The 25,797-nt window shown below is 38.8% G+C and overlaps 1 protein-coding gene across 1 annotated transcript; it reads right to left on the bottom strand.

Moving 5' to 3' along the window:
- Nucleotides 1-216: 216 nt before the first annotated feature.
- SLC16A4 (solute carrier family 16 member 4) lies at nucleotides 217-17,743 on the bottom strand (the record flags this gene model as incomplete). Its single annotated transcript, XM_080916256.1, has 8 exons — nucleotides 217-368; nucleotides 6,755-6,848; nucleotides 7,748-7,959; nucleotides 9,898-10,416; nucleotides 12,029-12,190; nucleotides 12,317-12,460; nucleotides 13,185-13,317; nucleotides 17,657-17,743. The coding sequence occupies 8 exons, from the start codon at nucleotides 17,741-17,743 to the stop codon at nucleotides 217-219; spliced, it is 1,503 nt and encodes a 500-aa protein (XP_080772382.1).
- Between the last annotated feature and the right edge of the window lie 8,054 nt (nucleotides 17,744-25,797).

The following is a 25,797-nucleotide window of genomic DNA, read 5'->3' as shown; positions in this document are numbered from 1 at the left end:
TAGCTGCTTCAATGGATTCAATTTTTAGCCTGTTTGGTTAAATACTAACAATTTAAGTTGTTAGTCATTTATTACTCCTTCCACCAATTAGACATTCCTGGAAGTGCTAATAAAGTAGGAAGGAATCTTAAAAATTATATTGTTCACTTTCTTAACAGAGTTTTCTTCTAAACTTATGCTTACAGTAGCTTATTTAGATTTTTGTTTGTTAGGTTCTTACTTGATTGTAGTCCTTAGAAGGTCAGACTGCTTGTGTGTCCATCTTTCAGCCAGTGGTACAAAAAAAAGGGAAACTGAAGAGAGGATATAGCAGGTGCCAGAGAAGTAGAAAGAGCCTGTGTATGTCTGCGTATAATCGTATATCCAGCCTGCAAGGTAGGAATGATTTCTGTTAATGAAGTGTGACCCTTTCTTTTGTAACTTCAAGCAAGTCTTAGACTTTGAAAAAAGGTGCTTCCTGTTCTCACTGGACTTAAATAGAGCTTCTCACTTGTCTTACTTGAAACTGGATCATTTTCATCTGAATAGGAACATATTATCTTAAAAAAATCAATTGTGGTCTCCAAAGCATGTCTTAGGGTGCAGACTGGAGAAAATTAGTGACACAGCACTTCATTTTATGATGATTCTTACATGCTACTATTCCTTCTCATAAGTAATCACAAATAGGTTGTTTTGTTTTAAAGAAAAAAAGGAGACTGACCCTTCTTTCCTTTACTGAGCCAGATAAACATGGTCCCTGCCCTCATAAAGTTTATAGTTTAGTGGAAAATAAATATTAACCACTGAAATTATATATTTGGTAAGTTCTATAAAGGGAAGGTTAGGGGTAGGGGCTATGATCACATGAGAAAGACTGCTTGATAAATGTGTTAAAACTAAAAGCAAAGGAGTTCTTTCTGAAACTCTGCCTCTGAGCTACATTCCTGATGCTCTTTAAAATAAGAATGGGAGAAGCCTTGAGCTCTTTTGGTCAATGCACATAACTAGAACCTAAGTAAAAGGTTTTCTTTAAAATGTTTGTTTCATTGTATGATAGCAAAATATCAGCATTTAAATGTTCATATAAAAGTCTATACTCTGGAAACATCTTGGTGTTACAAAGATAGTGAAGTATACTTGTATGGTTCTGGGATTGTAGATGATGTTACTGGTGAAGAGGGGTGGAAATACTCTGTGCTTATGAGGTTTTTGTTTGGTTGTGTTTTTTGTTTTGTGTTTTTTTGGGGTTTTTTTTTGTTTGTTTGTTTTCCCCCCTCCAACTCCCATTTAGTGTAATTGTTTATTACCTTTTCTTCATTCTCTTATTTAGCTCTGACTTCCAGGGTTTGTAGTTTTTATTAGTCGGTTCTGTGTATTGAACCCAGGGCTTCATGTGCAGACATGCTAAGCCTATGCTTGACTACTAAGCTACACTCTGGCCCCTTTTATGGTAGTTTTATGTTCCCTATATTTAATGTAACACATGAATTAGCATATTTTATATCCTTTTAAATTTAGCTAACTTTAAGGAATTTGTTTACTGATTATTAGATTAGTGACCTCAGTTAAGTTTTTTGGGAGCTAGTTGAAGGAGTAAAATGAGGCCAGCTAGGATGAGTCTCTGTATTCTATGGACATGAATGATTATAACTAATCTGAGCTATGGAATTAGCTATGGACTAATCTGAGCTATAGAAAGGAGGGAAGATGGAGCAGCATGTGTATATATGTCCTGTGAATTTCTGATGGTTATCAAATGTTAGCATTATAGGAAAGGACTAGAGGGTCTTGACAGTGATGTAGATAGTGCTAGTAGAAGGAAACACAGATGGCTGTTGGTTCATGAGCAAAGAGAATGTTATGTCCAAAATATTAAGGCTTAAAATATTTAATATTTTTATCAGAAAAGGGAATCACTTAGCATATTTCAGGTTGGATGAAATAATTTGCATTGAATGTTCTATTCATATTTATTATTTGAAATGCCAACATCTTTAAAATTCTAATTGAGATCCAGAGCCAAATATATAATCTTCAATTTTTTAATGGTAGACAAAGGTTTACTACTTAAGTTTTTATACCAATCAAGCTTGAATTTTTGCCTTACCTAGGGTCACTTAAATCTAAGCTTGATTATTATGGCTAAGAAGGGTTATCCAAGATACCTGGTATTTCAAGTATTTTGTTTTTAACACATGCTAATAAGGTACCTTAGGAATGGGACCCAAGTCTGAACAGAAAATTCATTTATGTTTTGTATACTTTATATGCACAGCCTAAAAATAATTTTTAAAAATGTACTCATCTTTTTATGTTTGTATATTTTGTGTGTGTATAAAATATGTTATATATGTATGATGTGTGCACCATGTACACCTTGGTACCTCAGAGATCAGAAGGGCTACATGCAAATGCTCTTAACTGCTGAGACATCATCTCTATCTCTATAAAGATAATTTTATATAATTTAATATATTTTGTGCATGAATCAAACTTACGGTAAGAAAATTTGCCATTATGACATCATATCACTACTCTCAAAGATTTATTATTTTGGATTCAAAGATAGTCAACAAACACTTTCTATATGATTTTATGAGTTAAGTCATGGAAAAGGGAATTTAATATGCTCAAAAGTATTAATTATCATGTATTTCAGAATTTGTTGAGCTAAGAATCCTTTTAGGGGCTGATGAGATGGCTTTACAGGTAGGTTCTTGCTGCAAAGCTGGCCACCTGAGCTCTAACCCTCTGCACTTGTGATGGAAGAAGAGAGCTGACTCCCACAGGCTGTTCTCTGCTCTCCACGCATGTGCTGCAGCATGGCATGTCCACACACACTCACAGAGTAAATAAACAAATGTAAAAAAGAAGAAAAAGTATGCTATCAGGCTTGCTGTTTCCATTTATCATCATGTTAGAACTTAAAATATATCCAGGAAGTCCTTGATCCCAAAGCTCCTTGGTACTTATGAGATTGAAAGTCCTGAAACTGGACTTTTAATGAGAACTTCCTCTAATGGGTAAGAGGCATGGTAGCAAACTTCCAAGGTGTATGGACATAGTGGTTTTATTTTTTTGAGATGTGGTTCTCACCAGATAAACCCAGTTGGTGGCCCAAAACTGGCTGTCTAGACCTGGGTGGCCTCAGACTCACAGAGATACATCGGCTCTGCCTCTCAAGTACTGGAATTAAAGGTGTATACCACCATGCTTGATAAGATGCTGATCTTTTGGTCTCTCAGGGCCACTGGTTGGATATATCAGTTTTATCTCTTACCTTGGTTCTGTTGTAAAATATTTATGTGTTCTTTATATGCCATTATATGAATAAATCTTGGGATATGTGCTTTAGCAAATTAAAATCTTGGAGCCTTTTTAAGATAGGAACTCACTAAAGGCCCCAAGATAGTAATAAGATGTAGTAGGGCCACTTAAGCATTGGCTTTGTGTTCTGTTTTATTAGAGGATTAGCATTTGGACACTCTAGTCTTGGCCTTTGCAAAGGCAGGATGATAATTTCTAAGCCACATAGAGCTATTTGAAATTTATTTTTGGTGTTTTCATTGATATTCGTCAATCTTAGGAATGCTGAGTCAGAGTGAAGCTGGGTAGGTGGTGTGGTTTGAGGGAAATTAACACCTGGTAGTGAACAGTTTACATATTCTTCAGTGTTAATGTACTCCCTTTAATTTGTATAGACAAAGAACTCTGTTCTGCCTTCTCATTTGTCTTTTATTCATTCCAGTCTCCACAGTGAAACTATTACAGACTAAAGATTGAGCTATCTTTTTTTCCTAAGAAATTCTGTAAGTCAGCATAACTAATGGTGGAGCAAGAATCAGCTAGAAGTTTTGTTCAGTGTTTTATTTGAATGACCTGTCAGTTCATAACATAGCTTTCCTGTTAAAGGGACAGAAACCTCCTTGGATGAATTTCTTTTCCTATAATAACACAGAGCTAGTAAAAGATAACCAGTTTCTCTGTCATCTTTGACTTACAAGGTTGATATACCTGAGAAGGGTGTGTGTGTTAGATAGATATGGAGAATTTCTTTGAGGATGTTAACCTCTTCTGGAACACAGCCAATTTATATCTGTTTAGGTATTAGAAATTTTTCTAAAGCAGGGCACTGTGACACATGCTTATAATCTTAGCACTTAAAAAGTAGGAGAATCTTGTATTCAGGGTCACCCCATAGCAAGTTCTAGGAAGCCTGCACTTTATGAGAGCTTGTCTTAGAAAACCAAAAACAATGTAGAGTTTTTAAAGTTTTTTTAACTTTGTCCAAAATGGTTAGTTTTATGAAATAGCTGGGTTCAACATTTGAACTGCTCCACATCCATTTCAAGTTAAGGAAATAGATGGGTTAGGGTTATATCTATGTCATTAGATGTTAAAGAAGGCAGATACAAGAGTTTATTAGAAATAAATCAAAAGGTTTCAAATATTAATTCATATTGTATCCCCACAACCTTTCAAAGGTAAAAATCTTGGTACTGAGGTGTAATTCTGGATGCTATCTACCAGCAAACACTAGCAGGTTTGAATGCGCTGTGGCATTTAGCCACTCTTAGTCCGCTAACCACCCTCAGCCAGGAAACTGGGTCTAATTTGAGCCATATTACTAATTAAAATTGGATTTCTTACTAGTTTTGGAAAAGGATAGAAAGAATCTGGTTGGAGGGGGCAAAGGGAAGGATGTTCTGTGGAGGAGTACATGTGGGAAGGATAGGCTTTGTCTTCCTGTCCTTTGAATTCTTGAGGAATTTTGCTGCTTCTTTATTTCTTGTCATAATCATGATGATAAAAGTATATAAGTAATTAATATTGCCCATGTGCTCTAATTATAGATTTTTTTTAATTGTGTGGTTTTGCTAAAAAAAAAGTGGTTTTTATGGTTTTCCTATGGTATTTCTATACTTTTTTTTTCTTTCCTAGAATAATTTAAATGTTGTAAAGACTAACTTTTCTTTTCCTTTCCTTTTCATTCCATACAGGAAAGAGAAGTATATTGTTTATTTATCCATTGGTACCATTTTAAACAAACATTTTGACTGAGGATTTACTGTTTGCCAGATTCCTACCTAAATATGCCTATATTCTTTTATAGGAATTTCAGCTTTTCATTTGTTAATAGATATGGGTAAGTAAAAATGAGAATCTTATATCCTTGAAGATTACCAATAAACATTTAGATTTAAAGGTAAAAACAGTCACTAAGTAACTGTTTCCCATACCTCTTAATAATATAATGAAGTTACCTGTTTTTAGTATAGGTTTTCAAGTTCTAGGAATTGATCCTAGGGCCTCATGTGTTAAGGCAAGTGGGGGGCCACCAGTGAGCTAAATCTCCATTCCAAAGAACCAAGGTAATTTGAAAGTCAACATTTATAGAATTTCTCTGGTAGTTGTGGCTGAAGTCAGAACTTGTGAAGAGACCTAATGGCCTTTATAAAGTTCTCCTTATCATTTCATAGAAGAATGACTTAGAGAAATAAAAGCCTCCCTGAAACCCCTCCCTTTAACAAGATGCTTAGCCATATAACCTCATTCTCTTGAGATGTCCTTAGTTGTGTCTTATTATCATCTTATTTAGGATACTGTGAGCAACAAACTCCTTGAATAAAATTTGATGAGAGCCTTTAGCGGTAGCCTAACCACTACCTTTGACTTGTTAGAACATAGAAAATTTATGACTGCCCAGGTAAAATTCTTAGGACTGGTGGATACAAGTGGATACAGGAGCTCCTTTGGGTAAGAAAACACTATAAACATTTTTTCTGACTTATTGAATACAAGTATTTAATAATGCATCAGGTGTGTTCATGAAATAAAAGTATCACAATAAAGTGCTTCTGCTTTCTAATTTGCTGTGTTGTAGTCTGTTCTTTTTCACTTAAATAAAAAAGGAAATAGAAGCCAAGAATGGTGGCCCATTCCTATAGTTCCAGTACTTGGGAAACAGATACAGGAGAATTAAGAGTTCAAAGTCAGCATCTACTAGGGTAGTGAGTTTACGGCCACCCTAAGTTACATGAGACCCTGCCTCAAAAACAAAGAGAGTACAAACTTAACGTCACTGTATATATTTCTTGTTTTTTTTAAATGATAGGGCAGAATCACTGTTTTCAGTTATTGTCTGAAAGTAGCAAAAGTCAGGATGAGCTCAATTGGCAGGTTTTTTTGTTTTTTGTCTCGAATGAGTGCCCTGAGTTTGATTTGCTTCCCCACCACTGCATACACCAGGTAATTGATTTCACATTTGTAATTCCAAGTGGGAACAGAAGGATCAGAAAGTTCTTAAGGTTCCTTGGGTGAATAGGAGTTTGAGGCCCACTTGGGCATGGGCAAATGAGATCTTGTTTTTGTTTTTGTTTTTTTTTTTAATCTAAAAATAGCAAAGTTAATTTCAAGGTGAGTTCCTTGTTGTGGAACTTCTTGTGCTACTTACTGTGGCAGTCAGGTGAACAGATGAGACCTTGGGTCTGTGCGAATCTAACATTTAAGCCTTTTACCAATGAATATTCTTTTTTCTGTGCTGGTAGTCAAATTTTTAAGTCAGCAAGCAGAAAATGTCACTTAGGTAACTGGTTATTTCCAGAAAAGTAAAACACATTTACAGAATTAAGTATCAGATTTTCCTGTATTGGTGATCAGGGTAGAGCTAAGATGGTAAAGTCAAATATAGCATTTAAACCTGTTAAATGCTGTTGCCATTGATTTCTATTTTCTCCATTGAAATTTACTCAGGGTGTGGCTTAGTTGTTACCTGCTATTGGTGGTCCAGAAAGGACAGCCATCCCAGCAAAGAAACTGGCATATCCCAAAAACTTGTGTACTCTAGAATTCTTCGATAGGTCAACCTGTAGGGAATGAGAATTAAGTGTTAGCCATTTTAAGGATTAACTTCTCCTGTGTCTTATGTTTACAAAGGGGTGGCAAATACCATTTTAAAAAAAAAAAAAAAACCAAAACACTCAAACTGAACAGTTTGGTTCCTGAAATGATTTGGCTGACTTTTTGTCCGCAGTGTTAGGAAGGGGAATAGACATCAACAGGGAAGTAGGATTGGCTAGGCAATGTGCTTTCAGTTAGTGGGGGAACATTGGTATTTGGTCTTGATAGGTTAATCTTTTATGTGGTTCAAGTGTTTATTTCCCAAACCTTCTCAATTAGGGGATAGTATTTTGCAGTTTTTGCTTACAGTAATATTAAATCCACCTGTGGCTGACCACCAACCAAGAGTCATAAGGTCAGGTTATAAGAAATCTGATAACACTGGAACTGACTTCAGCTTTGGGAACCTAGGATTTTGCCTAAGCCTCAAAGTATCCTACACAACTTAAAAACCGTTTGAGTTCATGGTTTAAATCAGTTTGAGGTAAAAATGGAGAACTTGTTAAAACAATGTTCTTAAAGTACATAAGACTCAAGGCAGTAGACAGAGGCAATCCTTGTTAGAAGACTTATAGACTTGTGTTCTAGCATGAGCTAGAAACCCCTGGAGCCTGATGGAGAGGAGTAAACACAAGGATAGTTGGAATCTTGCTGGTCTCTGTTCCTCCTTTTCCTGTGTGGCTAGTCTTAGCTTCTGTTCCTCGTGTGGTTAGGTAAATTAATGACAGGATATAACTAGCTGTAGGATTTCTGAAGTCTTACATAATTTTTTAATCGTAAAGTTAATAGAAAATTTGAATTCTTGGGAAGGCTGTTACTCTTCCTTGAAAGAAGTCATTTATTACTAATGAATGAGTTTACTCACCAGTACCGGCAGTATTAGTGCCAGGTAGCCACCAGCAAAAATGGCAAAGAAGATGGTGTAGGCCATAAGGAGTGAGAATGTGGTGGCTAAAGGAGCAAGCAGGTTAGTTACACCACACAGAATGAGGTAAGACTTGTGGTATTGATACTTCTTGATCCAATTTTGATCGGCAATCCATCCAGAAATGAGCTGACTGACTGTCTCAGTGATACCTGGAACAGTGAATACAAAGTCAGACAGTCTGTTTCCTAAACCCTTTTTGTAAGAATGTCAGTGTGTAAGTGCATCTTTGCCCGAGTAGTAGGATGTCATCCTGAAGCCAGAATACATGAGGCAAAATGTACCTGCCTTTTCTCTTCTAATCATTAATAAAATACCAGAATACTGCCTCCAGCTGAACATGAAACAATGCATTAAGTCATCATGTGTGTCTTCTAATTGTATGTGGAATCCCTGTGGACAGGACCATGGTCTGAAGAGGTCTAATAGTCTCTTCAAAGGTCCTACAAGTGAGGGTATGAGATTTCAGTGTCCCAAGGAGTCATATGGTGAAACGAGAAAAATTAAAGTCTTTCATTAAAAAAATATAGACACTGGGACTCTTTCTTGTATTTTTTTTTTTAATGAAGCTTTGGAGTTTAAGATCTCAAATGGTTGTTAAAGTTAATTTGAAAATTTCTAAGCTGTTTAAACTGTTATTTGGGACATTGGTGGTTTGTTGTAATGAGTATAGTTTATGAAGCACTTTTTCTTTCACTAAGCATCATTACTTTTACCCTATTTTAAGACATATCCATTAAAAAATACCAAAAGTAGTCTTCATTAAGACTATGATGGATATAAAGGAATGGATGGTTGTGAATGCCTTTAATCCCAGCACTTGGGAGGCAGAGGTAGATTTCTTGTGAAGTCCAGGCCACCCTGGTCTACATGCTAAGTTCTAAGATAGATTGAGCTACATGATGAGACTATGTCTCAAACAAAATAAAAAGTAAATAGCATGAGTAATGCTTAGTGGTCCAGTGCTTTCTTTGCATGAGGCCCCATATTAAAAAGAAAAAAAACATGATCTTCAGTTGATTTGAATTTTAGGGGTTCAAACATAAACTCCATTAAAAGAGACTAAAAAGTGATACTACTATGTATTTTTACAGTAGTCTCCTAGGATGCACATTGAGACTGTATTATGCTATTTGGCCTAATTTATAGCCTTAATCTTTTCCAAATGGACTCTTATCAGACAGTAAAAGAAAATGGTTAACCAAGACTGCTCTTGTGTAGCAGCATTTTTTTGACTGAAGCCTCTCTTCAGTGAGAATATTTGAAACTAGGTGTCTTTAGCTTTGTAACTGTTTGGTGAGTTGGTGTTTTCCCCAAGAAATCTGTAGAAGTTAAGTCAAATGCTGAGAATTGACCAGTTAGAGCAAAACATCCATTCTCGTTCTTTAAGATTCCCTGTTTTGTCATTACATAGAATAATTGTTTTTGTGTTTTTAACCTACATTCTACTTTAAACTTGAGCTTATGGATTAGTGACTAACTCAACAGTCAAATTTGTCTCTTAAAATTATTTCAACAGGAAAACTTCTTAGCATCAAATCCCATTAGGACATAATGCTAGCCTGGCACTACACTGTATTACATTCATAATACATCCATCTGGGAGGGAGAGCAGTGTGTTATCCTATGGATAGAAAAACGAAATCCTGGCTTGGAGGAGAATGCCTTGCCCAAGGTCACACAGCCAAAAAGAAAGGAAAATTCAGAGCAAGAGTCTGACCTCGGAAGTTAAGCTTCAGAATCAATCCTTTAAGTTACTGCACTGTTCCTAGCTAGGATTTCTTCCCAAATTAGTTGTTGACACAGAACCAGCTTTTGAAATTAAGTTTCTTCCCAAGAAACAATTGCTATCTACTGTGTTAGACACCTGAAAGTGGGTACTACGCTTAGGGTCCACTAGAATCTGAAAGATAGCCAATGTCAAATCTGCATGTTTATCCTCAGAAAACTTGCTTTTCCTAACTTTTCCATAGTCCACTTATGGTTACTCTCTTGCTTTCGCCATTTTTTTAAATCTGTTTTAAAATAAAATTTAATAAACCTGTATCAAGCTAAGTCCATTCTTCCTTGTAGGTGGAGGTTTTTCTTACCAGCTACAGACACAAGGTAGGAGGCATCCATTATGTCGATTCCAAGTGTTTTTGCTCTGGCTACCAGGTGAAAAGTAGGAATGAAATATGCTAACTGACTCAGGAGAAAAGACCAGGTAAATATGTAGAAGAAAGGATTTTTAAAGAGAGAGATATCTAAAAGATTTTGTTTGCAGTTCCATGAAACAGTTTTTTTCTTGTAACTTCTGTCATTGCTCATATGTAACAGCCTGTTTCTGTGAGGCCTATCGATGAACTCTTCGCTTTGATTTCCCAAGACAGTTAAAGTTGTAGTAGGTTGTCCAGATTTCTTCAGAGTGCTGTCTTTGATGAAAGACTCTTGTGTCTCATTGCAGTTTGATGCTTCTGCCTTGTATGATAACTCTGGTCCAGTTGCAGACAAAGTGCTACCTTTGTTTTTAATATCAGAATTGTTGTCTGATTGGATGTGGATGGGTCTTAAGAGCATGCTGGAAGGCACCAAATTCAATGTAATAGCTCCAAATAATATAAGAGCACCTAAATGGAAGAGAGAAATTAAGATCATAAGAATAACCTTTCAGTTCATGCTGTTGTCTATTCATGGCTTAGAAAAGGCCAACCTCCACAATCCAATAATTCTTGAAAATACTACTTTGCCTCCCATGCTACTCAAGAAACACGTTTTATTTGTATGTGTTGGGGGAGGGGGCACTGAAGCCAGAAGAGAATCGGATCCCCTGGAGCTGGAATTGCAGGCAGTTGTGAAATGTCTGATGTAGATGCTGGGAATGGAATTCTAGTCATCTAGAAAAACAGCAAAATGCCTTTAACTGCTGAGCCATCTCTCCTTACCTGCCTCCCTAATTTTAACTGAAAGCACTTAAATCTGTTGACAATGTACATGCTGAAAAAATTAATACTTTAGCTATTGAAAAAACAGGAAATTGGAAAGAGTTTATTTTTGCTAAAGGAAAATAGGAGGGAATGGAGAGGTGGGTTGATAATCTGAATGGCACAAATTTACATTTTAAAAATAGGTATTTTAAATACATTGTAGGGGCTGGAGAGATGGCTCAGCGGCTAAGAGCACTGACTGCTTTTCCAGAAGTCCTGAGTTCAATTCCCAGCAACCATGTGGTGGCTCACAACCATCTGTAATGAGATCCAATACCCTCTTCTGGTGTGTCTGAAGACAGCAATAGTGTACTCATACACATAAAATATATAAATAAATCTTTAAACATTATTTTAAATATATTGTAGGGACTGGGTTTTGGTGTAGGAAATATAGAATTAGCTCAAAGGAATCATGGGGGGAAAATGTTAGGAAAAATCTTTCAGACTTTTTTTTCCCTTGAAGACATGCTAGACATGCCAGTCTTGTCTTTGATGATGAGTACTTGGTTGGTTTCAGGGTGTCCTGAACAAAGCTATGACTTAGTGTTTCTGAGGAGGACAGGCTTGTATAGGCTTTCCTAGAGGCATATCAGCTGGAGACTACCATTTATTGTGGGGCTACTGAATAGTGCTCTACCTAGTAAAGAGTAGTCAAAACTACTATAAAGATAGAAATAGACAAATACATTTCACTAAAATACTTCAGATAGAAAATTATGAAATGGTTTGTGAAAATTCCTAGTTGACAATATGTATAAAGATTGTCCAGTAGGAACATAATCTTTTTACAAATACTCCATTTAATTTCTTAGATTTGTTAAGTGTAGAGTTTCGTTTTCTTTAGAAGGATGCTTTAGTGAATAGAGGAAAAAAACATTGTTTTTTTAAGGCTGTTACTGCACAGTCTTTCCAGTTGCACATCAAGCATGAAATTCTAAAGAGAATTCTGAATGGGCTGGCAAAAGTTGAAGATTTCTCCCTATGTTCTCTAAGGAAGGGGATGTGCTTCCATTAAATGTCCTGCTTGTTTCCCCTCTCATCTTCAGTGCAATGTGCTGCCTGGTGGCCTGTAATCCTAGCATTGCTAGAGTTTTGAAGCCAGCTTGGTCTACAGAGCAAGTTCTGGACCCACCAGGGCATTGTAGTGACCTTGGATCCAGGAAGAAAAAATTATTAAAGCTACACTTCTGATATTCATAGGGAGGCCTAAACATTATTTTTTAATTTTGAAAGTTTAGAAATTTAGACTTACCTGTCCAGTCATAAACATCTATCAAGAATTTTGTAAAGGGTGCTAACAAAAATGTCAGTCCCATTCCAGAACGGGCAATTGCTGTAGAAAGACCCAGTCGTTTTTTGAAATATTTGGTAATCACCACAGCAGCTACTTGGTACAAGAAAGCAGACCCCAAACCTTAGAAAAAGAAAAGTTTGAGATTAGATCATTAGTATCAGGTCAGATGTTGAAGATGAGATAATAAATTAGGATCTATGGAAGGTTTCCTGTTTCATCCCTATGGACTGTTGATAGTGAACTCACCGGGTAACAGCCCCATGGAAACACAAAGAAAGGGAATGCCTGTGGCCCAGCTGCTAATGAGATAGCCACCAGAAACAAGGAGAGTCCCGAGAATGGAGGTAGTTTTTTCTCCAAGTATGTCACAAATAATGGCAGCCAGAGGACCTTAAGAGAAAAAAGGGAAAGTGCTGAACTAATGTCTTCAGGCACCTTAGACCATGTGTGTAATTTGGCTGAGTGATTAGAGGAAAACAAGACAATTGGTTTATCTATCTATCTATCTATCTATCTATATATATATATATATATTCAAAATTTAAATATAATCGAGCTTGTACTAGTGGCCTCCATGTAGTACAAATCTTAATCACTAATGTCTATGTTACAACAGCAGCTAGAACTAAAGGAGAAATTGGTTTAATGTTTGTTTTGAATATGATCACATAATTAGAGCTGAATGGTTTCACTTTCAGACTGAATTTGGCTCACTGGGTTTAAAGACTTACCAGACATAAAACAAAAAACCACAAGCATGAAAAAAACTCAGTCACTAATTAAATACTTGGTTCTTAATTTCCTTTTCTTTTCCCTGTCTTTCTGTGTACCCTTGGCTGTCCCAGAACTTGCTCTTAGAACAGGCTGGCCTTCAACTCAAGAGATCCACCTGCCTCTGCCTCCAGATTGCTAGGGATTAAAGGCATATACCATCAACACCTGGCTTTAATTCCTTTTTAACCTTAATTTTTTTTCAACTTAATTACCAATATTACATGTTGGTGTTAAGCATATTAACAGGTGTAACATTAGATTAGCCTTAAAGGAATGACAGTGCTGTCATGGGCCTTTTGGTCATTTTCCATAGACAGCAAGCTTATTGCCAACTTCATACCTGCAGAAAAACGGAGTGCAGACATAATGGATCCAATCCAACCAATTTGCTCTGACGTGCCTTTAAACTCTTCTTGAAAGACCACAAAGAAAATGGCAAATGTTTTGGTCATTCCCATTACAAACACGTTTACCTAAATCAAAGCGTAGAGTCCTTGTTAGGTGCAAAGTAGACTAGAACTCCAGCATCCAATCCATTTGTCTTATTGGTGCTTTCTGGCTATATACTAGAGCATGGAAGAAGCAATTCATTCCTTTTTAAACTGGTAGGACATATTCATGAAAATATCTCGTTTAGTCCCCATTTCAAGTTTATGAAAAGGTCGTGTCATTGTTGTCTTATAGATGAGAGTTGAAATTTAAGAGAGAAAAGTTGCCAATGATGGTCCAGGCACTGAGACTTCGACTCTAGGCTGACTTAACTCCCACTACTTTTTTTTTTTTGCACACTGTCTCTGACTGCTGTTTATTACAGGTGCCTTTTGGTGGAAAGACCTGTTGTATCCTCCTACCATGCCTCAACTCCTAATTGTAAAGAATTGTGGCCACTCCCTGGCCCTTGGGTTAAGCTTGGAAGGACTGTCTCTGTCTCTGTCTGTCTCTGTCTCTGTCTCTCTCTCTCTGTCTCTCTCTGTCTCCCTCCCTCCCTCCCTCCCTCTCTCTCTCTCTCTCTCTCTCTCTCTCTCTCTCTCTCTCTCTCTCTCTCTCTCTCTCTCTCTCTCTCTCTCTCTCTTGTGTGTGTGTGTAGACCAGGCTAGCTTTAAACTCAGAGATCTACTTGTCTCTTCCTCTCAAATGCCCCTGGAATTAAAGGTGTGCACTACAACTCCTGACAAAAGCAGTTCTTGGATCCATAAGAACACAAAGTGGGCCTCCCTCTTCCTCTCCCCCCATATGTGTATGTGTGCATGTGTATTTTCTAGATTAGCCTTGACTCATTTTGAAATCAAAAGTGCCTGTTGTCAGGGTTAATTTTATTTAATAATGGCTTTTTATTTCTGATCCTTCAGTAAGGCTATCCTAGCTTATCCTGACCTTCATAGATATGTTTCTTCAAAGTCTGCTGTGTCTACTTCCTCTTATTGAAGTATTCCACTGAAAACTTAAGTGTTCTGACCAAGATTCTCAAAGACTTTCTTGTTGCTAAGTCAGGTTGTTGCTATTTCTGTCATGTGACCTCAGCAGTATGCATACATCATTTTTCCTGATAATTTCTAGACATCTGCCTAGTTCTCTGCTCTCATTTCCTCTATGGATGATTCATCCCCACTTTGATCTCCCCCAAGAGTTTGTCCTATGCCCCCTTTCCCTGGTGGTTTTATCCCCTTTGCCTTAAAATTAAACTATGTTTATTGGAAACACAGGTTGCTATACTTCATTCAGATGCACCAAGACTATAGCAGGTACCTTCTTTGTTATAAGTCCCTTAGACTCTGTCCAATATTAAGCCTTTTAAACTGTTCAGAGTTTTTCTTCCTCTGCCTTCTAACTAGTGAATGGCATTTAAAACTTACCTAAGTGCCTAAACTAACATCTCTGGACTCTGATGTTCCCTGCTGTCAGATTCATCTCCACACCTTAGTGGTTGGTCCTCCCAAAATACTCAGGTCTCTGTTTTCAGTTACTTCTGGTTACTGTGTTGAGTTTAGAGCCTGTTTTCTTGCCTGTGTTGTAGCTTGTCTAATGGATACCCTGTATCCAGGTTCCATCTGAAAAACTTTTCCAATTAACTTGCCTCATAACAGGGCTGGAGAGATGGTTCAGTGGTTAAGTTCTGAGTTCAATTCCTAGCAACCACACAGTAATGAGATCTGATGCCCTCTTCTGGTGTGTCTGAAAACAGCTACAGTGTACTCATGAATAAAACAAATCTTAAAAAAAAAAAAACCCAAAACTATATAACCTCAGAACAACTAACTGTCTTAATCTATTTTTTTGAGATTATTTCATTGTGCAGCCTCAGCTGGCTTTGAACTCCTGTTCCTCCTGCCAGGTTGCTGCAATTACAGGTGTATTGCCAGTAACTACCAGCTCTTAACATGTTTTCAGTAGCTTCTTTTCACCTCTGACTTCATCCATCCTCTTGGCTACTTATAAATGTGTCTGTAAGTTTGTTCCCTTACAACCTCCCAAAGCAGGTATTTAGTGAGTGGCTACTGTGTTTCAGGCTGCGTATTCAGAGTATCAAAGTAAGTATACAATAGTGACCATACACTAATAAACAGTATAAAAGTGGTTCCCTACTGTCACTGAACAGTTTAAGATAAAATGTGATAGTCTGAATATTCTTGCCCCAGGGAGTGGCACTATTAGGAGATGTGGCTTTGGAGTAGGTGTGGCCTTTGTGGGCATAGGTTTTAAGACTCTTATCCTAGCTCTCTGGAAGCCAGTCTTTTCTTAACAGCCTTCAAATGAAGATGTAGAGCTCTCAGCACCTTCTGCACCATGCCTGCCTGGACACTGCTATGCTCCTGCCTTGATGATAATGGACTGAACCTCTGAACCTGTAAGCCAGCCCCAGTTAACTGTTGTTCTTACAAAAGTTGCCTTGGTTATGATATCTGTTTACAGCAATAAAACCCTAACACTAAGACACATACTAAACCCAAAAACAGTTATATATAAAGTATGGTGAGTTACAATGTAACCTGCTTTTGGGGAGGAGCTCACAAAGCATACTGAGAATTTTTTTTTCACATTTTGGGAAGCTTAAATCTTATAGAAAAGCACTCTTGTAATTTACATGGAAATAAATGCATTGTTCTGTAAGGATGTATATTATCTCTGAGCAGTGAGCCAGCTGAGTTCATTGCTAATATTCTGATATATTTTTGTGCTTCAATAACCATCATCATGTTACCCAGATAACATTATTAACCTGATTACTGGAAACTAGATAATTAGTAACTAATCAAATAACTCATTAGCCACGGGAATAATGCACAAAAGGGTGGGAGCACCAGACTCCAACACCAACATCAACATCATTTGAAAGGAGATCCAGGCAGGGCTCTCGGGCCTTTTCTTAAGGCATCTTTAGTTTCCCCATTATTAATGTTTCTATGGAAGGAGAGAAGAACTTCTATTCTTCAGTAATAAAGCCAGAATTTAACAAATTGTGCTTCATGTGCCTAGGACCTTTATCCTCCCTTCTTCTTTTCTATCATTAGGGTAGTGCATTGTTTTATCTCCTTCAATTTCATACTGATATTTGTCACTCATCTGGACTTGTACTCCTATTGTGTGGGCTGTTTACTGTAAATCCAGGCAGGGGAGGAATATCAAGAAGAAAGAAGTGTTTTTGTGGGCGTGTCTCAAAGTTAATAGAATGATCTAGGGGTACTTAAAGAATTATAGGGCTGGTGCCACTATACACAGAGTTATTTGCATGGCTGTGATGGGATCCACCAGTGTTTTAGAACAGACATGCTGATAATGTACATCACTTTTTTTTTTTTTTTTTTTTACAGAGCAACCCAACAGTGTCTTGGAGGCAAGGGCAAGAAGTCCTTCAATACATGTCAGATATAGAGTTTAATTCAAGTTTAAGTTATGGGGTGGGGTAGTGTGAGCAGCAGGCTGAAATATACTCAACCCATATTAATGAAGGGACTGCCGTGGTTGGCTTTCTATTGCTATGATAAAATACTTAGGAAGGAAAGGGTTCATTTCAGCTTTCAGGTTATAGACCATCACGAAGTCAGGACAAGACCTGAAGCAAAAGCTATGGAAGAATACTGCTTACTGGCTTGTTTTCCCTGGCTTGCTCAGTTTGCTTTTCTAAACAAGTTAGGACAACCTGTACAGGTGTGGCAATGAGCAAGGCTGTCCAAATAGATCATTAATCAAGAAAATGTCCTCACAGACTTGCCTACAGGCCAGTCTGATGGAAGGAGTTCTCAATTGACATTCCCTCGTTCCAGACACATCTAGGTTTGTGTCAATAGACAAACAACATGAGCAGTACCAAGTATTGTGTCTGTGTTAAGCTGAGTGGGTGGCATTTAGCTTTGAGATAGAGTCTTTCCATGTATGATTGGCTGGTCTTGAACTCTCAGCAGTCACCTTGCCTCACCCCCTGCCCAGTGCTGGAATTAGAAGCATACTCTCACACTTGGCAGAGTTGAGTACTTCTTAGGAATGCCCTGTTCTAGCTCTTACATAGTCAAACATACAGTGTCCCCAAATCCCAACTGTGATGCTGCCAAAGTAGAACTGCCAATCATGCCTGGAGCATTCTCTGATTAAGAGATGGTAGGCAGAGGAGACGACTGGATGAGAAGGCTATTTTCTCTCAAGGGGAACAGCTCAGCTTCTGAGTTCAGTGAAGATGGCCTCTGATCTTAGCAGTTTCGGGGAAGTTCCTGGCTTTCTATCTACTCAAACATCACCATTTCTTCAGTGATCTTGTTAGGCTGCTTTGAGCTTTTCTTCAGGCAATTTAGTATTTGGAAAGGGAAAAGAAATACTTACCAGGAAAAAATGAAACACAACCATCCACCCCCATCCTCCATCCAGGGGTTTGGTGTAAGGGGAGGGCTTTTCTTTCCTCTTCATCATGATGCTTCCTTTATGTTACACACAGAGATCACTGGAACAGAGCTGGAACAGTTGATTCAGCAGTCAAGAAAGTGATCTAAACTTAAGTGGGCTTTTTTGTTTGTTTCTTTGGTTGGTTTTAAGACCTGGGCTTGCTGTGTAGCTCAACCTGGCCTAGAACTCATGGCTGTCCTTCCTTCACTTTCTGAAGGCTGTGATTATAGGTGTGCATGTAAAACTATTAAATTTTTCTTCATGGTATAAAAGCAGTTGTTCTTTGATTTTACTCTTTTGTTCCCCCATAGTTACACGTGAAGTCCCTGATGTTAATAACCTTACTTCCCCGATGGAGATGGCCACTCTACTTGTGCTCAGGATCTCCATCAGGTATAAGCCAATTTTAGAGGAAACCATTTACCCATCCAGTCCTGTGAAACAGACTTGACTCTAAAGGAAGGTAAAAATGGGAGAGGGCACTTGGCTTTGGACAGCCCCTTTATGTGGAGCTTGGTTATTTTAAGGAACTAGAGACCCCAACAAAGTGATTTATCTTTTAACAGGATACTAGATCAGGAAAATAAGTTGGGAAGCTCATTTAGAAAATGAGTGATTTGAAATAGAGGGTACTGAATAGAGAGGTTAAATATTTTGGTTGTGATGGTGGACTTATGATTCTGCAGGAGACTAGTCTCCACTTGGAAGAGAGATGCTAAGCATTCAAGATTAGAATGTCAGAGTGTGCTTCCTTCAAACAGAGTTGAGTAAATAAATACCTACATATTGAGAAAGAATGAAAAGAAATGTATGTATTCTGAAGAATGGATGTTATTTTCGTTTGCCATTGTGAAAGCAGACTGTTGTGTGCTGTGTGTGTGTGTGTGTGTATAGTATCTAAAAAAAAGTAATATTTGTTAGAAGATTAGACAGAAAGATGCCAGTTGTGTGTGTGTGTGTGTGCGCGCGTGCGCATGTGTGCGAAGTGTGATGTCTCTTAGATGATTAGGCTGGATAGAGATTCTAGTCATTCCAGGGCCCTGAGAAGACAAACCCAACACCCAATTCCACTTTACCTTACCTTTAAGCAAATGAATCCTCTGAAGGCAAGGTGCTGGAGGAAAAAAATAGTTATTTTTTCTAAAGTATTACTCTTTTTTTAAGATGTTTCATTCCGCTGCTTGGTGAAAACAACCAGGCATTGTAGTCAAGCAGGGCGGCCCGGAGCTTTAGGCACCAGCTCTTGCCAGTGGACTTTACTTCCTGAGGGAGGAGAAAAGGCTGTAATTTGAGAGCAACTCAGGCCAGCCTTCCAGCCAGCCCACAAGGTAAACTTCATTTTTTCTTTCTTTTTTTTTTAACCTCAGGCTAAAAGCTGTTGGAGTAAACCAAGGAGAAAATCCTGGTGACGTCTCAAGTCTGGGGGTAGTGGTGGGGGATGGGACTCCAGATTTTTGAAACACTGTCCAAAGTTCCTCGGGAGTCTCAGGACTGGTTTATTAGAGAAACATAAAACTCTTCCAGAGGTGGGGGAGCTTTGTATTGGACCACAAACGGCAGTGCTGAAGCTGGAGATACTGCTCCACGATGCTTAACTTGGGTACTTGGGTTTAGTTCGTAGTAGCAAAACCACAGCAGTCCTTAGTAAATTTAGCCTGCTGTTTTCTTTTCTGCTCACTGACTAAATAGTATGATTACTAATTTGGGGTTTCAGGTCCCATTTTAATTGCTTTCTTGAACCCGATTACTTTAACTTCCCATGGGAATATATATATATTTACAGTAATTTTAATGAAACCTTGTTTTTTACTGAATGTTGGAAATGATTAAGGCTGAGTTCTAGAAAATTACTTGAATAATTCAACAGTCCAGTCCAATTTCCTTCCTTTGCTCCACCTTCCACATTAAAAAAAAGTCAGCAAGAAAGTGCCTTTGATCTCCCTACACCAACATTCCAGATTTTAAACCAGAGTGTATTTTAAGCCAAAGTATGATTTTTTGTTTGATCTGGAAATCTGCACCTTTGTTCTGTTTTTTTAAACACAGGACTTCTCATCCTCTTAAGCCCATCTCTAATTTTTTTTTATTAAAATTCTTTGAAAGGGATAGCTTAGTTTGGGAGGATGCTCAGTGAATGCACCCATGTTCGGATGATGCAGATATGTAGTGTTGGTGGGAAAGATCAAATTAACATTCAGCAGAAGGTAATACCTGGAGGAAGAGGTATGCTTTTCAGAGACCTTTCAGATAATTACACACTCCAGAAAATGATTTTAGTGACCATCCATGGAACTGTGTTCAAAGTCCTCAGTGGCATGATTGCTACTCTTTTAAAGCAAACGTATGATCTAAGAGGAGATGAAGTTGAGCTTCCAAACTGACAGCGCTGCCTGGGACAGATTTGAAATGGAGAGAAACACCATCACATACAAGCTAAGAGGATTTTGGAGTTATCACCAATAAGCCCTTCATACACACCTTTTATATAAAAATTGTCAAGGGCTAGTGAGTAATGATGGTTTGGATAGAATCTCAACTTTGCATTTTAAATCTTAAAATTCTGAGGAAGTTACCTCTTTGAATTTGGTTCCAAAGTTTAAAAATGTTGCTAATACTATTTTGCAAGATTGTTTAGGATTAGGAGTACTTCTTACTGCTATGTATGGCAGCTCACCCTTACAATGTCAGCACACTAGATGCTTAAGTAAGGAGGATTGCTGTGAGTTTGAGCAAATTAGGGTTAAAGTCAGACCCTGCCCCTACTCCCTCCAAAAAGGAAAAAAACTATGAATCATTCTTGTTAATGAGAGGGAAGAATTGTTAAGATACCTGGGATATTAGTTAATATTTCAGCACCCATACCCAATGACTCAATGTTGTGCTTGCATGGTTTTTAAACATATGAATATCTCAGCCTATTACCTTTTAACTCTTGTCCCTAGACTATTTGGTAAGAATTTACTGTAATTTCTTTTTCTGAAAAAATAGTTATTTATTTATTATATATAACTACACTGTAGCTGTCTTCAGACACACCAGAAAAGGGTATTAGATGCCATTACAGATGGTTGTGAGCCACCATGTGGTTGCTGGGAATTGAACTCAGGACCTCTGGAAGAACAGTCAGTGCTCTTAACCCCTGAGCCATCTCTACAGCTTCCATAATTTATCACCATTGTTCTGCTGTCTGATAGCTTATGAATACTAGCAACTACTGGGTTAAGAAAGTCGACCAGCTGAACCTTTTCTTGTCCTGTCCAGTCCTTAGCTCTAAAAAGTTGGCTCACAGCTAGGCAGCACTTGAGAGGTAGAGGCAGGTGGATTTTGGTGTTTGAGGCCAGCCTGGCCTACAGAGTGAGTTACAGAACAGCCAGAGCTACACAGAAAAACACTGTTTCAAAAAACAAACAAAAGGTTGGCTCACAAAGCTGGGCATGCCACTGATCCCAGCACTCAGGAAGCGAAGACAGGCAGATCTTTGCATTCAAGGCCAGCCTGGACTACAGAGGAAGTTCCAAGACAGCCAATACAGGCAAAGAAACCTTGTTCCAACCCCTGCCCCTCAAGTCAATCAATCAATCAATCAATCAAATAATAAAAATTGGCTTATAGAATTGGCCTGAGTTGGTATTTGGGAACTTAGCCTTCAAGGGAATTTCTATCATCAATGTTTCTATAAGGAGCAAACAATCTAACTTATGCTAACCCCTCTGTTCTGGGAGTCTGGAAGTTTGACATTTGCTAGTAGAAAATGTTCATGTGTTCTGCCTCTTCTGGGCACTGAGTGTATGATGACTTCTCCAGCTGATATTTCATAAATATTATCACAACTCAGTGCTGTAGAAATTAAGTCTATGTGACTTGGCTGAAGGAGAGTTCTTGGAACTTCATGTTCTGTTTCCTTTTTCATTTTGTTCCAAACACCATTTATTTTTGCCAATTCTCTGTTGCAGTAAATATTAAAAAGGAATGGTTTATCTCTTTATCAGTCCCTCAGTCTCGCTCCGAGGGCGTTGCTTCTAGTATGGAGCCAGGCGCACGGACTCGATCATTCTGTCCGCAAGCCGTATTCTCATGGCTCCCTTCTCTGGCAATTTACTCCGCCTGCACTACTGCCTCTGTCCGGTAGGAATTACCACCTCGCCCAGCACAAACAGCTTTTCATACAGGTTTATATATCAAACTCTCAATCCACAAACCTACACAATAAGATTACATAAAATAGACAAAGATACAAACTGCCCTTCTATATGAGATATAAGACCTGTAAAATCCTTAAAATGTTCATAGCTACCTAACTCCAATTAAGTCCATCTGGATCCAGTTCATCGTCCTCGATCTCCATCTTGGTCCTTTTCTCTCCTCCCTTTTGCTCTCCCCCTCATCTCTGACCCTTTCTTTCCTCCTCCTCTCTTCCCCTGCCCAATCACCAGCTCTCATCTTTATTTTACTATTAAAATGGGAAGGTTCAGATGAAGTCACTTGAGTATGTGTGACTAGGCAGCCCTTCTTGGGGAAGTGGGGTTAATATCAAAATAGAAATGGTTGCAGGACCATCTACAATTCTCCTTTTATAATAATAAACATGACTACAGGGGAATGCTAAATCTTTGGAGTCCTAGTGGATCATCAGATCTAAGTATCTTAGTTAGGGAAACACTATGACTTAAAAAGCAAGTTGGGGAGCAAGGGTTTATTTGGCTTGCATTTCCATATCTATTCATCTTTGAAGGTCACTGCAGGAACTCAAGCAGGGCAGGAACCTGGAGGAAAGGGCTGTTGCAGAAGCCATGGAGGGATGCTGCTTACTGGCTTGCTCAGCCTGCTTTCTTATAGAACCCAGTACCACTACCCACAGTGAGTGAACTCTCCCCCTATTAACCACTAATCAAGAAAAATGTCCTTAAAGTCTTATTTTATAGAGGCGTTTTCTTCCTTCCTTCTTTCCTTCCTCCTTCCCTCCCTTTTTTCTCTTTCTTCTTTCTCTTTTTTAACTTATTCACTTTACACCCCCCTCACTGCCCCTTCCTGGTCACCCCCCCATACACAATCCTATTCCATCCCCTCTCCACCTTTCCTCTGATCTGGTGCCTCCCCCCTGGATATCTCTCCACCATGGCACTTCAAGTCTCTCCCATTGAGGCCAGGCAAGGCAGCCCAGCTAGAAGAACACATCCCACATACAGGCAACAGCTTTTGTGACCTGTTGTTTGGGACTCACATGAAGACCAAGCTGCACATCTGCTACATGTGTGCAGGAAGGTCTGGGTCCAGCCCATGGATGTTCTTTGGTGTTGAGGTAAAAATAAAATGTGATAATCTTTTATCCTGAGCTGGTGCCGGCTCCTGTAGGGCCACATGGCACTGTGGGGTATCTGTATCTTAGCAGCTCCACACTGCCTCTGAGTACTCACAGACACCAGCTTCTTTTGATCCAGGTGCAGCAGTCTACTTCACCTGCCTGGCCTGTTGCTTTTACTCACTTCCCCTTGGCGTGTTGTTTCAAAGCCTTGCACATGCTCCTCCCAATTCTGTGGTGGGCTTTGTGCATTCTGCAGCTACACCCTTTGAACTCAATTAAGTTGTCAAATCAAAGAACACACCAAAATACTCTGATCCAATTGATATAATTTGTCCACCTAGATAAATCAAATGATCTTGTACAGTTTCATCCCTTATAAAACATTTATAACAACCTTATTCATATAGAGATGTGCTGAGAGAAACATCCACATCTGCTTCCCTGTTGCCTCCTCTGTGAATCTCCTTGCTCCTCCTCCTGCTCCCTCCTTCCAAAGACTTTTCCCTGCCTACTTTTCCTTCTCATCTAATGATAGGCTGGGCCTACCCTGTTGTATAATGACATTATCCTATACTTTGGTTGGTGGTTCAGTCTCTGAGATCCCCAAGGATCTAGGTTAGTTGACTCTGTTGGTCTTCCTAGAGTTCCTGTCCTTCAATCCTTTCTCTTATTCCATAGTTCCTAGATTTGGGCTGGAGAGATGGCTCAGTGGTTAAGAACACTGATTGCTCTTCCAGAGGTCCTGAGTTCAGTTCCTAGCAACCACATGGTGGTTCACAGCCATCTGTAATGGGTCAGATGCCACCTTCTGGTGTGTCTGACGACATCAACAGTGTGTGTCTGTGTATATAAAATACATTAAAAAAAAAAAAAAGTCCCCAAACTGGCTGTGGGTGTTTGCATCTTAGAGGATAGCCATACTAGACTCCTGTCTACAAACATGACAGAGTATCATTAATAGAGTCAAAGATTAGTGCTTGATGGGTCTCAAGTTGGACTGGTTATTGATTGGTTCCCTCGGTCTCTGCTCCATTCCCAATCCCTGCATTTCTTATAGACAGGATAAGTTTTGGGTAGAAAGATTTGTAGGTGGGTTTGTGTCCCTATTGATCCACTGGGGTTTCTGCCTGACCACAGGAGGCAATCCCCCCAGGTAGAGGCATTTTCTTAATTGAGGTTCCCTCCTCTTAGATGACCTCAGCTTGTGTCAAGTTGACATATACCTATCCAGCACACTGAGGAATTTTCCTGGCTTTCCCCAAGAAATAATGTTCTTCAGAGCCAGAAACAGTTGGCAGTAGAAGGAGGGACGGTAAGGTTTACTATAAGTAACTAATTTGTATAATTATAGACACTAAGAAGACCAACATCTGCAATAAGTAAACTGCAGACCTGGAAGTCAGTGGTGGGTTACATTACAAATAAGGTCACCAAAACTGAGGTGTAAGTTTCAGTCAGTTTAGGAATGGAGGGCCAGTACCCCAGGTCAAAGAATCAAACAAATGGGCAAAAAGAATGGAAGGATTTTAGTCTACTCGGGCTCAGTGAATTACAGGAAGCTTGAATACTTGGCCTCTAGTTGGCAGAGCTGTTTGCAAAGGATCAGGAAGTAGTGTAACACTTCAAGAAGTGTAGCACTGCTTGAAGAAATGTACATGGTGTAAGCTTTAAGGTTTCAAGACTCCTCACATTCCCTGTGTCTTTCTCTGCTTTCTGCTTTTGATGAAGATCTGATCTCTGAGCTGTTCCTACCCCAATGCCTTTGCTTACACCATCATGAGCTCTATCACTCTGAAACCTTTGCTAAGCTGTCTTGGCCATGGGCATTTTGTCACAGCAATAGGAAAGTAATAAGACATCTAGCCTTCCTGTCTTCCCAGCACAGATCTTGTTCTATTAATAAACTGGATATACTTCTTCCTACCTCAGATGGGTAATGTGAGTAAGTGAGAAAATGTTTGCTTCACTGCTAAAGAGGAAGGTTATGAGATAAGCAGATATAAGACATGTGGCACACACAGTAGTCTGGAGCTGGATCTTACAGGCCATAGGAGGAACTTTAAAGTTTGTTCAAATTGCATTAGGCAGTACCTGAAAGTTTGGAACTAAGCCTGGTGCACAGTGAGCACTTACACCATGTTATTGAACATTACCATCAGCAGGATGCAGAGAAATTGAAATCAGGTACCTTTTTTCCTTTTCTATGACTAGAAAATTCTTGTTCCTATTCTTGTTTTGCTCTGTTGCTTTCTTTGTATCTTATGGAACCCATTCTTTTCTAAATTGGGATACAGTTTAGAATACAGAAAATTGACTGGACTAAATACATACAAATTGCTCAGTATCTCTCTAGCATACATAACCCTCACTAAAGGTTGAGTTGTACACGCAGACATGATGGCTTCAGGGCTGGAGAACTGGCCTGCCTCCTGCCACCACTGCTGGGCTGAACTCATTTGATGGCTGAGAGTAAAGGAACGCACATTTCTTTGAGTTAGCTGCCTTCCAGCGATTTCACCTAACAGACTACAGCATCTGCTGCTATATACATATTCTCCCTGGTTTGTCCTGTCTTTGCTATCTTCTTGCTGGAAATCCTTACTCACTGTATCCATTCTATTCTTGGAGGCCCAGTTTATACCACAAAACCCTTATATTGTGTATTCAGCAAGTGTTTATTTAATGCCTTCTGTGCATGAGGAACTGTACTAGGTGCTTGGGATGTAAGACACTTGTCATGCTCTCAGAACAGGCTTGGCAGTGGTGCAGATAAACATAT

This window comes from Micromys minutus (genome assembly GCF_963924665.1).
Source record: "Micromys minutus genome assembly, chromosome: 4".
In the NCBI taxonomy this organism is placed as follows: Eukaryota; Metazoa; Chordata; class Mammalia; order Rodentia; family Muridae; genus Micromys; species Micromys minutus.
The sequence above is the reverse complement of the archived record's forward strand: the minus strand, read 5'-3'. Positions and strand labels throughout refer to the sequence as shown.